Source organism: Corvus kubaryi, unplaced genomic scaffold (genome assembly GCF_017639235.1).
Source record: "Corvus kubaryi isolate FWS band 111438036 unplaced genomic scaffold, C.kubaryi_AGA036_p1.0 37383, whole genome shotgun sequence".
NCBI lineage: Eukaryota > Metazoa > Chordata > Aves > Passeriformes > Corvidae > Corvus > Corvus kubaryi.
In genome coordinates this window covers 539,777-553,317 of record NW_024581125.1, presented here as the reverse complement: position 1 = coordinate 553,317, position 13,541 = coordinate 539,777, and the positions used below count along the sequence as shown (strand labels likewise).

General features: G+C 48.6%; 1 protein-coding gene across 3 annotated transcripts in view; it reads right to left on the bottom strand.

Moving 5' to 3' along the window:
* HDAC4 (histone deacetylase 4) overlaps window positions 1–13,541 on the bottom strand; it is a 78,980-nt gene that overhangs the window by 43,517 nt on the left and 21,922 nt on the right. For all 3 annotated transcript variants that reach the window (XM_042035230.1, XM_042035228.1, XM_042035229.1), the window contains exons 5-8: window positions 6,504–6,644; window positions 4,541–4,653; window positions 912–1,028; window positions 588–786 (exon numbers count right to left, since the gene is read on the bottom strand). In XM_042035230.1, the coding sequence (XP_041891164.1) occupies window positions 588–786; window positions 912–1,028; window positions 4,541–4,653; window positions 6,504–6,644 (570 nt within the window). The remainder of the gene's footprint in view (window positions 1–587; window positions 787–911; window positions 1,029–4,540; window positions 4,654–6,503; window positions 6,645–13,541) is intronic.

Here is a 13,541-nt window from a genome sequence, read left to right as displayed (position 1 = left end):
ATCCAGCCTATTCATTGCCACAGGCCTTCCCACAGGTAGCTCATTCTGAAACTCCAGCACCGGGAGTGACTCACGGCAATTAACGTCCTGGAGAGGGAACGAACACAAACAAACCCAATCTGCTGGGAGGCAGCTGATTCTGCCACGGTTTTGCTATTTATATTAATGGTGGAGAGGAAGTGCTTTGATCCGTCATTTTCTAAGTGCGTGCCTTTCCTACCCTCATGGAATAGAAAGTGTCCATGGAAAACAGGAATTGTTAAGATGCAATGTTTTTGCCCTCGCTTTGATCTGAACTGGTCAGAACTCCAACAAACAAGAGTTTTCAACTTTTACCTACCAACTTTTGCTGTCCTGATGGAATAACAGCATTTATTTTCATCTCACCAAAATGAGGTGGGAGATCTGGTTTTGGAAAAACCACCACTAATCAATGAATCAGCAAACACATCCCAAAGGTTTTATGTTCTACCTGCAGGGGGTAGAGGGGATGCAGGACCTAGAGGCTGCCTTGACAACAACCCAACAGATCCCAGCTGGTTCCCTCTCTTTCCCAGGTGCCCGAGTGCTGCCCCCGGAGCGCTCACCTGTGACCAGGGGCGTTTGTGCAGTTGGCTGTTCCAGTAAGACCATGTGCTGCAGGAGAGGGTTATGTGCAGTTCCCCCATCCCTCTCCAACGTTGTAGTGCTCAGGTAGGGAGTGAGGTGAGTGCCAGGGAATAAGGAGATCCGCTGCTGTAAGGCTGGGATTGCGAGCCTCTCCGCGTCCTGCTGGGCTTGTCCCGCCTGCAAATGCACCACGGCACAGGGGGTTAAGGGACATCCCAGAGGCTGGTCCCCACCCCACTGACATCCCAGAGGCTGATCCCATCCCCACTGACATCCCAGAGGCTGGGCCCAACTCCACTTACGCTGGAAGGGCCGGTGGCAGGCAGTCCTAGCGTGATGTTGGGCAGGGAGGGCGAGGTGTAGAGCGGGAGTTGCGTCACGGAGCCCTCGCGGTTCACGAGTCTGTGAGCCAGGCTGGTCTGGAAAGGAGAGCGAGAACGGGGCCCTGGTGAGACCCCATCCCCAGAGCCCACCAGGACACGGCACAATCACCAGGACAACACAACAGGAGGAGACACAGAGTCTCCAGAGCCGGAGAGGACCCACGAGGATCATCAAATCCAGCCCCAGGCCCTGCACAGACCCCCCACCAATCCCACCCTGGGCATCCCTGGCAGCGCTGCCCAAACGCTCCTGGGGCTCTGGCAGCCTCGGGGCCGTGCCCATTCCCTGGGGAGCCTGGGCAGTGCCCAGCACCCTCTGGAGGAAGAATCTTCTCCTAGCATCCAATCTAACCCTCCCCTGGAACAACTACGTGCTGTTCCCTTGGTACTTGTCCTCCTCAAGCACTTGCCCTTTTTTAAAGGTAAAACAGGTTATCTTAAAAAAAAAAAGCTTTACAATTGGTGTTTTTCTCTTCAGCAAATAACAGACAATTTATGTTATTTACTAGCGTGTGTTAGCACAAATCAGACTTTAAGATCTCATCCAAAACCCTTAAGGTTGCATTTACAGAGCTATTTCCTGATTTTCAGGGTGAAATGCAAGATTTGCTCAGTTGTCTTACGGGCATTTGAAGCAAGAACACTTTAGCAAAAATACCTTTAATTTCCAAACAAGACTGATTTGAAATACGCACGAGAAAACCCATTATAAAAATTACAATAAAGTGCCTGATTTTCCTGTTAGGAAAGCAGCGTTCTGATCATCCTGAAGTCTCTGCGGGTGATTTTCCAACGTAAATAGAATTTAGACTTCAAGAAGACTTCTGCAGAAGTCTGTTAAACTCAGGTGCTGTTGTGAAAAAGGGGATTTTGTTTGACTCAATATTCTATTATGGGGCAATCTGTACCTAAGTCGTGGCTGTCCCATCCCTGGGATTGTTCATGGCCAGGTTGTTCCACCCCCTGCCATGGGCAGGGACACCTTCCACTATCCCAGGGTGCTCCAAACCCAAAATCCAGCCTCACCATGGGCAATTCCAGGGATGAGGCAGCCACAGCTTCTCTGGGCAGCCTGTGCCATTTTTTTTAACAGCCTTGTTGTAAAAAAAAAAAAATCTTCATTTTTCTCTCTAATCTAAAGTGACTCTCCATGTGATTATTTGTACCCACACACTTCTCCTTCCAAGTGATTTTTGAGCACTCCTGGCAATTTTGCTTTAATTTAAGTTACACAATGTCAGTGTGCCATTGAAAATAAGATACTTATTGTCAGCAGAGGAATGAAATATTTTACTGATATCATAAATGAAACAAAACTACATCCATTTTCCCTTTGAACAATCAATACTCTGGAGTTGTGCCTCAAAGCCTCTCCTGGGGATTTGATACAGAAAACAGAGGAGAGAAGAACACAGCAGCTTGATGCTCTCAGCATATGGGATTTGGCAGCATTATCATCACTTTAAACACACAGCTCCCGTCTCTGGGCTGTGCACAAATGGGCCTGAATTGCACACAGCCATTGCTGAATGCACAATTTGCAGCTGTACTCAAGCAGTTTCTAGAGGCTTGTACCAACTGCACTGGCAGTGAATGCTGTGTGCCTTTCAGAGAGGGAAAAGCCTTTAAAAGCAGCATTTCTGAACAGAAAGGGCCTGTTTTGAAGGAGGCAGGGCTGCAGCCTTTCCCCACTGAAGGCACTCAGATGAGGACCGTGGACACCATCTCCCCACATACCTGCTCCAAGGGCTGAGGCAGCGAACTGAGCAGCAGCGAGATACATTTCTCACTTGAAACAAAACATGAAGCCAACAACGAAACACAGCTTCATCTTTTCAGGAACATTCAAACGTTTCTAAACATTTAATGGTGGGAACATGGGAAATCCTGGTCAACTGGTATTAAAGAAACCTCCAACACTTGAGCTCCCAGGTCATACAGCTCCTACTGAAGAAGAAGGTTTTAAAGACACCAAACCCCACTGATTTTTTCCCAAATGCAGACCAACGGATCAGCTGGGATCACATGACATGAATGTTGAAATAAAATGCAGAGTTATTTTTCTTTGGGAAAGGGAAAGGCTTGGGCAGGACAGGGTGTTTTTTTCCAAATCATTTGTGGTGCTCGTGCCTCAGCCTAAGTCACAAAACTGCAGCACTACAAGCAGTTGATGGAAAGGCTTTTTTTTGTGGTCAGTGTCCATTTGATTAGGTGTTGGTGGTCTAGTCCCAGATGATCAGCTCCAGTTATTTAGCTGAAAAATCAAATGGAGGAGGAGAATGCTCCAGCTTCACATTCACCTGCAGGAGCTCACTCCGACTTCATGGAATGGTTTGGGCTGGAAGGGACCTTAAAGACCAACAGGTTCCAACCCCCTGCCCTGGACAGGGACTTGTGGGAAGCTGCCTGCTCTGTTTATGTCACAAAAAGCTGTCAAATCCACTAGTTTTTCCATCAGCAGCATGATGGAAAATGGGGATTTGCAGTTTGCTAAGGACAGACAAGACTGACAGCTCCTGGATCAGCAAAACCAAAACTCAGTGCTCGTCCTCCTGGGGCAAGTGAAGCCTCCACCTCACACCATCTTTATCTTCACACCAATTACCCGAATCTGTAAGGTTTACCACGGACTAGAGGGGCTGGAATGTGTGCTGGATAATTTGGCAGGGCAGAGGGTGGAGAAGGAGGCATGGTCCCCCATATTAAATACTGTTACACCACATTAGAAATAAAAATGAAGTGAGAATCTGTACAAAACTAGAAAGCAATAAGGGCTGACATTTCCACCATCAGAAGGCCTTTTCAACCCTAAAGGAATATTTGTGGAGAACAAGCCCAAGCCTGTTTGTGGAGCCCTGGTGTTCAGACAGACTCTATATTCATGGGGAGAACAGCTACTGGATAACAAGAAATGCACCAGTAACATCAGACAACCACACGGGTTTTCTACAGGCACAGTTCATAGTGGGAGCCAGCTCACATGGCCCAGACCCCTTGGAAAAGCAGGGATCCAGGATTCCTGAACACAGGAGCTGCTGTGCTCAATCCAACCCCACTCACCCAGTCCAACACCCTGCCCTGGACATCCATCGATGCCTGGAGCGATGGTGAAAGTTTATGGGATTATAAACCAGCACATGGCACCAAGCTTTCAGATCCCCAGCTGAGGAGGAAAAGTTTAAACCCATTCCCTTTAATCCGGTTCTGGTTTGGTCATATTTAGACCAGCCTACTGCACACAATAAATCCACCCCATATACAAGAAAAAATTCCCCAAACATTAAAATACTTGCATCTGACCTTGCTGGATCCCTGTATTTTTACTTTCTCCTCACTACAAAACCACTGCAAGTTACCACAAGCTGCCTGTGAGCTGGTTCAAGCCAGATTTAATAAACAGATAAGGCATCCTGTCAGCCCAGGCTGAGAGGTAATTCCCAAAGTCTGCTCCAAGTCACAAGCCAGGGTTTTCCTTTCGTGTGGTTTAGCCCTGAAACCCTCCCGAAGCTGATGAGTGTTAAAAAGCAGACGGAAGGAGGGCTCTGTACCTCTGCTTGGATACTCGTGACTGATCCTGCAATTCCATTCTCGGTGCTGATGTTGTTGGAGCTGTTGTTCGGAGAGCTGGGACCAGATCCAGGAGCACTGTTGCATGCCGAGTCTGAAAAACACATCCAAAACCAACTCTGAACATTAGAAACCATCTCTCTGATGGGATTTAGACAGATAACAACCCCTCAAGTTTCGTTTTGGATGAAAGCAGCCCTCCTCCTCCTCCCCTTCTTCCCCCTAAATCTTCCCAGGGCTCTTAAAATACCAACAAACACTTTCAGATGGTTCATCCAAGTACCTACTCAGCTTATTTAAGTCTTCTCCCCACGGGGATTTCTCTTAAGAGTGTATTAATAACTTGAAATATGATTGAAAGATGATATAAGACATGGAAGGTTTGAAGAGGTCAGACTGGAGGACGCAGGAGCTGTTCTGCTTCATTTTTCTAGAAGTGCCTCTCTCACCCTCTTTCCCTCTAATCCTAAAGACACCTCCTTGCATCAGACTTCCCTCAGAAGGTCTCTCACCTGCTGTATGGCACAGCTGCCAGTGCTCCTCCTTTTCTTTGGGAAGGTTAATAAGATTAAAACCTTTTCTTTTGAGCTTTCCCTGTCCCCAAGCATTTGCAGCAGGAGAATCTCCCAGCAGCTGCAGTGGCTCAGGCTGCAGCAGGCTCCTCCTTGCTCCAGGAGGAATAAAAGCTAATTATTACAAGGGCCTGGAGGGACAGGACACAGGGAATGGCTTCCCACTGCCAGAGGGCAGGATTGGATGGGATATTGGGAAGGAATTGTTCCCTGGGAGGGTGGGCAGGCCCTGGCACAGGGTGCCCAGAGTAGCTGTGGCTGCCCCTGGATCCCTGGCAGTGTCCAAGGCCAGGCTGGAACAACCTGGTCAAGTGGAAGGTGTCCCACCAGAACCCCCTGCATTCTTCAGGGATTAAACATAATTTCTACTCCCTCAAGTGGGACTGTTTTAAAAACCTATTTTCCATTTAGAAGTCCCCTCTTACCATGAGAACTCAGACACTTTTCTAGCAGGCTCCAGGCTGGCTTCTTGAACCATGTCCATGCCAGTGAGAAATGGGAGCTTCCACTGCCATTTCTGAAGGCACTGCTGAGAGAAATGGTCAGCCAGCAGAGGCTGACTTATCCCAGGAGCCACGTGCCACATAGCATTGTGTGAGTGAAGGAAATTGGATTTTCGGGTCTGAAAGCCTGCCAGAACTCATGGAAGGTTTGGACAATGCTCTCAGGCACAGGCTGGGATTGTTGGGGTGTCCTGTGCAGGGCCAGGGTTTGGACTGGATTATCCTTGTGGCTGCCTTCCAACTCAGGATGTTCTATGATTCCACCATTCTTAGCTCTTGAAATCATCCTTCCCCTCTGCAAACAGAGAGGCTCTGACACAGAGAAGCGCTGAGCCACCCCAGGGTCTCCCAATCCCACTCCGCTGTCTAAAGGGAGCTCCCTTTGAGTTTGATGGAGTGATGAACGTGTGCCTCGGAGCGAGACAAGCCTGGCAAAGCTGTCCCTGGGTGGTACTTACCCAGAGACATCCCTAGATGGTGCTAAGAATTAACTTTATGGTAATCTCCTCATGTTCTCTACTCTGATCTCACTTACAAACTTTATTCCTGAAAGAACAGGACTTTTCAACAAGAAACTACCAAGTGAGTAGTCAAAGTATCAGCTGCATGTTTAGACCCCTTGTGTCAAGAACCTCTTCCTGTTTTCCATCCTAGCTGACACAGCTCCAGGTGTGTGTCGGGTCACAGGGGCAGAGATCAGAGCTGCCCCTCGTGAGGAAGCTGCGGATCCGGACGAGGCCTGACCTCAGCCTCCCCCAGGCTGGACAAGCCCAGTGCCCTCAGCTTGGTTCCACTGAGGCACACGAAGGAGCCAGGAATGCGTTCTGGAAGAGGAGAAAGGGGTGAGGAACTGAGGAAATGTCGCTTACCCGCCGTACCTGTGACGTCCAGCGGGCGCTTCTTGAGCGCCGTCACCACGGGCCCGTCCTTCCTGCGCAGGAGGGGGCTGCTCCTCCTCTCAGCAACCTTCTGCTTTAGTCTGGAGCGCAGCTTCAGGTTGGGCTCAGAGGCTGGGCAGGACAAGGAAACAGTGTTTGGGTTAAGAGTGTCTCAGCAGTGTTTTACTCAGACTGCAGCTGAGCTGAGTTGAGTTGGCTGCAGCTGAGCATTTGCAGGAGGCTAAATTAAGTGAGGCCATTTGCTAACAAATATTTGGAATGCAGACTTTTTAACGTAACAACCAGGTCCCAGCCCATGCAACATCTGAACTCAACAACCACGGCAGGCATTTGAATTGACAATGTAATAACCATCCTGCAAAGTCTGCCCTGAACGAGGACACAGAGGCACAAACTGCTGACAGCTCACCAGGATTAGTGCAGGGCTTCCCACCTCTGCCCGACCTGCTCCCAAGCCAGCGGCAAACCCAACCGATGGGATCCAGGGAATCAGCAGAAGAATGGGTGAGCCAGCTGAGAGGCTGCTGTTGGTTATCTCTGACGTGCGGCCAGAACAGGCAGCTCCACACCCTTGGAGTCATCCAACCCCAGGGAGAGCTGGCTGAGGGAGGGACGCCAGGGCAGGGGGAAAGAAAACGCCAAAATCAAACCCCACAAGCAAAGCAGGTGATTGTCTCCCTGCTGGGTCACCCTCAACTTGCAGACAGATGAACCTCTGTCAGCTGGAGCCAGTGTCAACTCAAGGGAAAGGGCATGAGAGCGTGGCCAAGGAAAGCCAAGGCCAGGGAGGAGGAGGAGGTTTGTTTGTTTATTTGGGAAGCAAGCTGGGTTACATCATCACAGCCCCACAGCTCAACCCTATCGAAGAGTACATCAGACACTTGGGAAGGTCCGGGCTGCCCAGGGCAGGTGTGGATGCATCTCCTGTGCCCACAGCCTTGTGTACAGCACGCTTTCGAGAGACTCCCTCCAGATCCCAAATCCTGAGATCCCAGAAAGCCAAGGCAGAGCTCCTGGGAAACCCCAGCGCCCCTGGGGCCAGGACAGCCAGTGACAGCGCACGCATTATCGAGTCTCCATAGAGTCATGAAGCTTTAATTCAAGACTCCTCCTGTGAGGTGACTTCCTCTGGATGCTTTCTGACCTCCTGAGTCCTGAGAGAAACAGCTGCTCTGGGGTTTGAGGGCTCCCAACAGAGCCGAGATGCATAAACCAGCCCCATCCTTTCCCTTCCCCAACCTCCCAACAACTCCGCCGCTCCACCTCTCTGAACCAGCAGTGCTCAGTCCGTTACCAACCAACACACTCCAGGGCCAATAATCTACGCTTCTCCAGAAGAATTACAGCAGGGTTTACAAACTGATTTGAATTAACTCAGTCTGGCTGCAGCTGTATTTCCCTACAGTTGGCTTTGACCATCGGGTCACATCAAAGATCAAGCCTGTCGACGTTAATTGCAGGGCTCAAAAAATCAGAAGGCTGATGAATTCAAGATCAAATGCTTGAAGTTAAGCCATCAAAACAGTGCTTTGATGGAATTTTTGGGAGGAGGAAAAAAAAAGAAAGGAAAGAGCTTTTTCATGAATGCTTTGGACAGAAAAACGCCAGCAAGAGATAAAGGGCGCACTTAAAAAAAAAAGTGCTTCCTCAAGATGATGCTTCAAATGCTGAATGAAGTGCATTAGCAAGGGGAGAATTATCTTAGAGAGAGAGAATTTGCATATAAAATGGCAGGGGACTGAATGCAAATCTGCTCCCAGGGCAGTACTGAAGAGTGGACCAGTTCAAATACAAGCCCAGGCTCCAAGCAGCAACTTGTCCAAGTTCTCTTCGAAACAGCAGCTGACGTACAATTTTAAGAGCAGTCTTTGGGTACACACCTCCTCCCACATCCTTACATTCACAGCTTTCATTCCTCCCAATTTCTGAGCGTTAGTAGCTGCCTGGATGCCACACTCATGGCTGGAACGAGACGATCTTCAAGGTCCCTTCCAACAAAACCACTCTGGGATTCTGTGGAAGGGGAAGGTGTCACAGCTGGATGCTGATATATCCATTTTAAATCAAGGAAATCCAAGCCTGTGCCACAGCTCTTGGAAGGATCTGTCCTCTGACAGAGGAAAACATGGCAATAAAAACTGTACTTCAGCCCAAGTTTCATTCTTGGTGTTCAGCTGAAGGATGGCTTCTGTTGGGAACACACAAATAATTAGGTAGCTTTCAAACACAGAGAAGGAATGGGTTTGAAACACCTTAAAAATGGGCAGGGAAACGAAAGATTTGGGGTCACAGATCACCCAACACATCCCATATTTAAAGCCACAATAAAAACCTCCTTCCATATAACAAGAGGTGAACAAACATAGAAAATGACAGCCTTAAAAGAGAAGATACCTCCAGCACAAGTGATTGCCAAAGCAACGCATCGGAATTTGTCAGATTAAACTATTTTAAGGCAAAATCACTCCGTGTTTTCCCCTTCTGCTCCCTCAGCTGGGGGGTGGAGTCTCGAAGCACCAAAAGGTCTATTTAAAGCCCCGCTCTGATTTTGCTCTTTATCCCTCAGATATAATCCCAAATCTAACATGGCATCAGGACCCCCGAGAGCATAATCCCTCCACGGATTTAATTGGGTGCTCTGGAGCCCAAAGCAGGGGAATTAAAATTCAGCGCAGCACAGCCTCAGACTCACAGAATTTACATAAAACCTACTTTATAGTAAAAGATGGGAGTTTCCAGCAGAGGCATTTCCAAAGCTCCGACCAGGAATTTGGGCTTATTCAGATGGTTTTTAAACGATTATATAATGAAAATATTTTTAAGCTGAGGAGAGCTGTCTTTCACAAGTGTAAAACAGGAATTTAAACAACACAGAAGCATCAATACCTGGCAGTCAGTGCAGGTTCAGTGCTGTTCTAGGAACACCGATTCCACTGGAAATCTCCCCCAAATTCACCCTGCCAGGCAGTATGCCCAAACAAAGCCTTGCTAACTAGAGTAAATCTAAAAACTGGAGACTAAATTACAAAACCTAAGTTAAAAAATTACTGCTCCTCTACGTCTCCAGGTGAAACATTTAAAACAAGTGCCGTGAAATTATCTAAATTCCCCTCCAGCAAGCACAAGAAGCCCATGTCCAAATGTGAGTCAGCTCCCACAAAGCCAGTGGGATTTCTTAAGCACTGCCATACTTAATTTGGCCTATAACAAGGATTTATACAAAGAATATTTTGTTTTCCTCCAAGTAAATTAATAACCAGAACATAAGCCAAAAGCTTCCCTCATTTTCACAGGCTTCAGCCCAACTTACCCCTCTCATACGTCACTGAGTGCAGCAGGACCCATGTAATCCAATTCTTCCAACATTTGTGTCATTCCCATTGTTTTTTTTCCTAGAACTGCAGCCCCTGAGCTGCTGAACTAATCGGACATTAAGCCTGTGCAAGTAAAAACCCCACCACGTCCTGGGCAGAGTTTGCCCTGTTCCCACTGCCTGTCCACATTTGGGGGATAAAAGCAAACAATGCAGCATGAAAGCCCTGCCCCCAGCCCTTGAACACCTTCGTTTCGGCAGGTGGGGACTCCATTCATTTATTCTTATTATTAAGGGATGTTATTATTTTTATTATTATTATTGTCGTTGTTGTTATTATTAAGCTTCAGACTAAGCTTTACCAGTCAGGCAAAAGCCAACAGAATTCTCCTGTCTCCCTTCTAACATCCATGAGAAAACTCCATGAGCAGAGGGAGCTTAAGCTGAAGGAGGGAAAGGTGAAATGGGATATATTCCCTGTGAGGGTGGGCAGGCCCTGGCACAGGGTGCCCAGAGCAGCTGGGGCTGCCCCTGGATCCCTGGCAGTGCCCAAGGCCAGGCTGGACACTGGGGCTTGGAGCAGCCTGGGACAGTGGGAGGTGTCCCTGTCCATGGCAGGGCTGGGATGGGATGGGCTTTAAGGTCCCTTCCAGCCCAATCCTGGGACTCTATGAGCAGTGCAGGCCCCTGGGAAGCAGAGATGGAGCTGGGAGGACCGAGGAGGAGGAGGGTGGGGTTCCCTGAGTGACTGAGGTCCCCCAGAGGTGACACTAAACCACAAGATTTTGTTTGGTCTCCTACTGGAAGGGGTTTCTCTCTTGGAGCACCACTGACAGCACCCCTCAAGAAGTGTCTTCGTGATCCCACAACTGTTCAGGCTGGAGGAGACCTCTGAGATGACCGAGTGCAACCATCAGTCCAGCACCACCACAAACCGTGTCCCCCAGTGCCACATCCCATTTTCTGATCACTTCCAGGGATGGAGACTCCACCTCTGCCCCCGGCAGCCTGTGCCAGCGCCTGACCACCCTTCCAGTGAAGAAATTTTCCCAAATATCCAAGCGAAATGTTATTTTTGGATCAGACAGACTGACGTCCTCCACTTGGAGCAGGACAGGGTATTTCCAGCAGGGATTTCTCCGGCGGGTCAGGGCCTCCTCTGCATGTGTGGGTCTGTGGGAAGCCAGGCTTCCAACCGTGCTGCCTCGAACCACAGTGACACTCCATGCCACACAGAGCTCCGAGGTTTCCTCTGGATTACACTCCCACGTTACACCAGGGTTTCTCACTGGTCTATTTTCCTCCAAACAACCTTTTGTCCTAAAACAAACCGCTCCAAACACTCCAGTAATCAGAACCAGCTCAGAGGGATATTACACTTTCCTTGACAAATGCAGCGCTGTAATTGTTGACAAATCCTTTCATTTTCCCTTTTATTTCTTTTTAAACACACCAGTTTCACCTGCTTAGCTGCAAACAATACCCAAACAGCTCCAGGTTTCTGCAATAGCAACATCATCACAGGACGCTTTCCTCTCTCAGGCTCCTCTCTTTTGCACGGAAAAAGAATCATGGAGTCACAGAATCGTTTAGGTTGGAAAAGCCCTCTAAGATTGAGTGCAGTCATTAACCCAGCACTGCCAAACTCACCATGAACCCATTTCTCCCCCAAAAACATCCCACAGGCACATCCACAGTGACTGTCTAGGCAGGAAATCCAGAGATGCACCGGCCGAAGGTGTCCCTGTAAGCTCCCACTCTGGCATTAGTGGAGAATCCCAGAACAAGTTGGGCTGGAAGGAACGTTAAAGCTCATCCAGTTCCACCCAGCTGTGCTACTGGAGGGGAAGGAAAAGCCAGGATCCAGAGCCTCAGTAATGCTTCACAAAACAGGGCCCTGAGCAGCCTGGGACAGTGGAAGGTGTGTGAGGTGTGTGTCCCTGCCCAGGGCAGGGGGTGGAAGCAGATGAGCTTTGAGGTCCCTTCCAACCCAAACCATTCCAGGATTCTGTGACACGGTCCAGCTCTCCACCGGATTTAAAACAACCCCAAAACAGCCAAAAACCCCAAGAGGAAAAGCATGTCAAGAAGTGATCAACATGATGGTGGCAGTGTCAGCTTTCCAAGGAACAGCATGTTTTAATGCATCCACCACTCGAGCTTCAGAGAGCAGGGAATGCCACCAACAACCTTGTTCCCGGGGAGAAAACCAGGACAGGATTCCTTAGAAATGCAAAACTGACAAGCTCTGCTAAAACCCACTTCAGCAGCTCCAGGCAAGGTGTTGACAAACAACTCTTGGGGTTATCTAAACAGGCTGTCCCAATGCAGAGTCTAAAATCACTCCGTAAGGATTCTCCAGAGATTCTCCTTAGAGGACCCCGGTGCAGCACTTAACAAATGTTATTAAATTTGGGAGGCACCAACCCTGATCTGGGAGCAGAAAAGGTCACTTAGAATCTCCCCTCTCAAAAGCTGTCAATAAAACTCTGACACTAAATCCTAAACAGAACAAAGGAAACTCCCCAAAAGGGGAAATAAAAATCCTTGTGCTAATCCAGGTATTTAACAGCAAAGGCAGGAGCAGCACCGACCAAACCAGTCTTAGTTCAGTGAAAAAAAAAGGAAGAGCCCAAAGTGCTTGGAGAGAGGGAGCAGAGTGAAATTAATCCCCCAGCCAGGCTAAGAACAGGATTCAAGCAATTAGTAACTGCACCAGGAAAACAATTTCACACTGAAACCGAACAGCCAAGAAACTGGAACATAATTTAGGAAAACAAATCAGAGGGAGTTGGATTTCGGGGCACGGGAGGCATCAGGAGCACGCTGCAGAGCTGACTGTTCCCCCTGCTGAAGGCTTTCAAGCACTCCTACGAGATCATTCCTGCACATCCTCCCTCCACCATAACCTGTGACCATCAGGATGCTTGAAATCAGAGTAAAAACACGGAGTATTGGTAAAATGCAGTGAAATGACAAATTCCGTGGAATCCCAGAATGGTTTGGGCTGGGAGGGACCTTAGAGCTCACCTTGTTCCAACCCCCTGCCATGGGCAGGGACACCTTCCACTAGCCCAGGCTGCTCCAAGCCCTGTTCAACCTGGCCTGGAACACTGCCAGGGATCCAGGGGAATATTTATCCTTCCCAAAAATGTCTCAACCTGCGGGACACGCTCCCAGCTCTGCAAACTGGGAGAGATGATCATTCCAACTGCCTTCCCACCGCCCCCTGAGCCGCCCTCTCCCCAGCAACGGTGCTGGTTGGATTCCAGCCCTGGTAATCAGAGCTGTATTGTGATGGGCTCTGTTATTTGAGCTGCAAATATTTAATCAAATTTAATAAAATTGGACTACACGATATGGCGGTTTTAAATTACCAGCACAAAGCCAGAGCGCTGCCTGGTGCCAAAAATCTGAAAAGCTCACCCGTAATAAAGAACTTTATTTAGGATGGGCTCCAGCCTTCCCTGCCTTTTGTTTACACCAGACTGTTCAGGAGCCTTTCCTCTCCAAGCAACTTAACATTCTTGGCACTGGGAATTCTGCAGGATATTGCTGTGCCAGAGCCTGACATGCTGTTGCGTTGAAAGGAAAATAAAAGAAAACAATGAAAAGAAAAAGAAAAAAAAAATTTCTCCCCTGAACCTTACAGAAGTGAACTCGTTTGTATCCCACAGCAGCGCCCAGGAGATTAA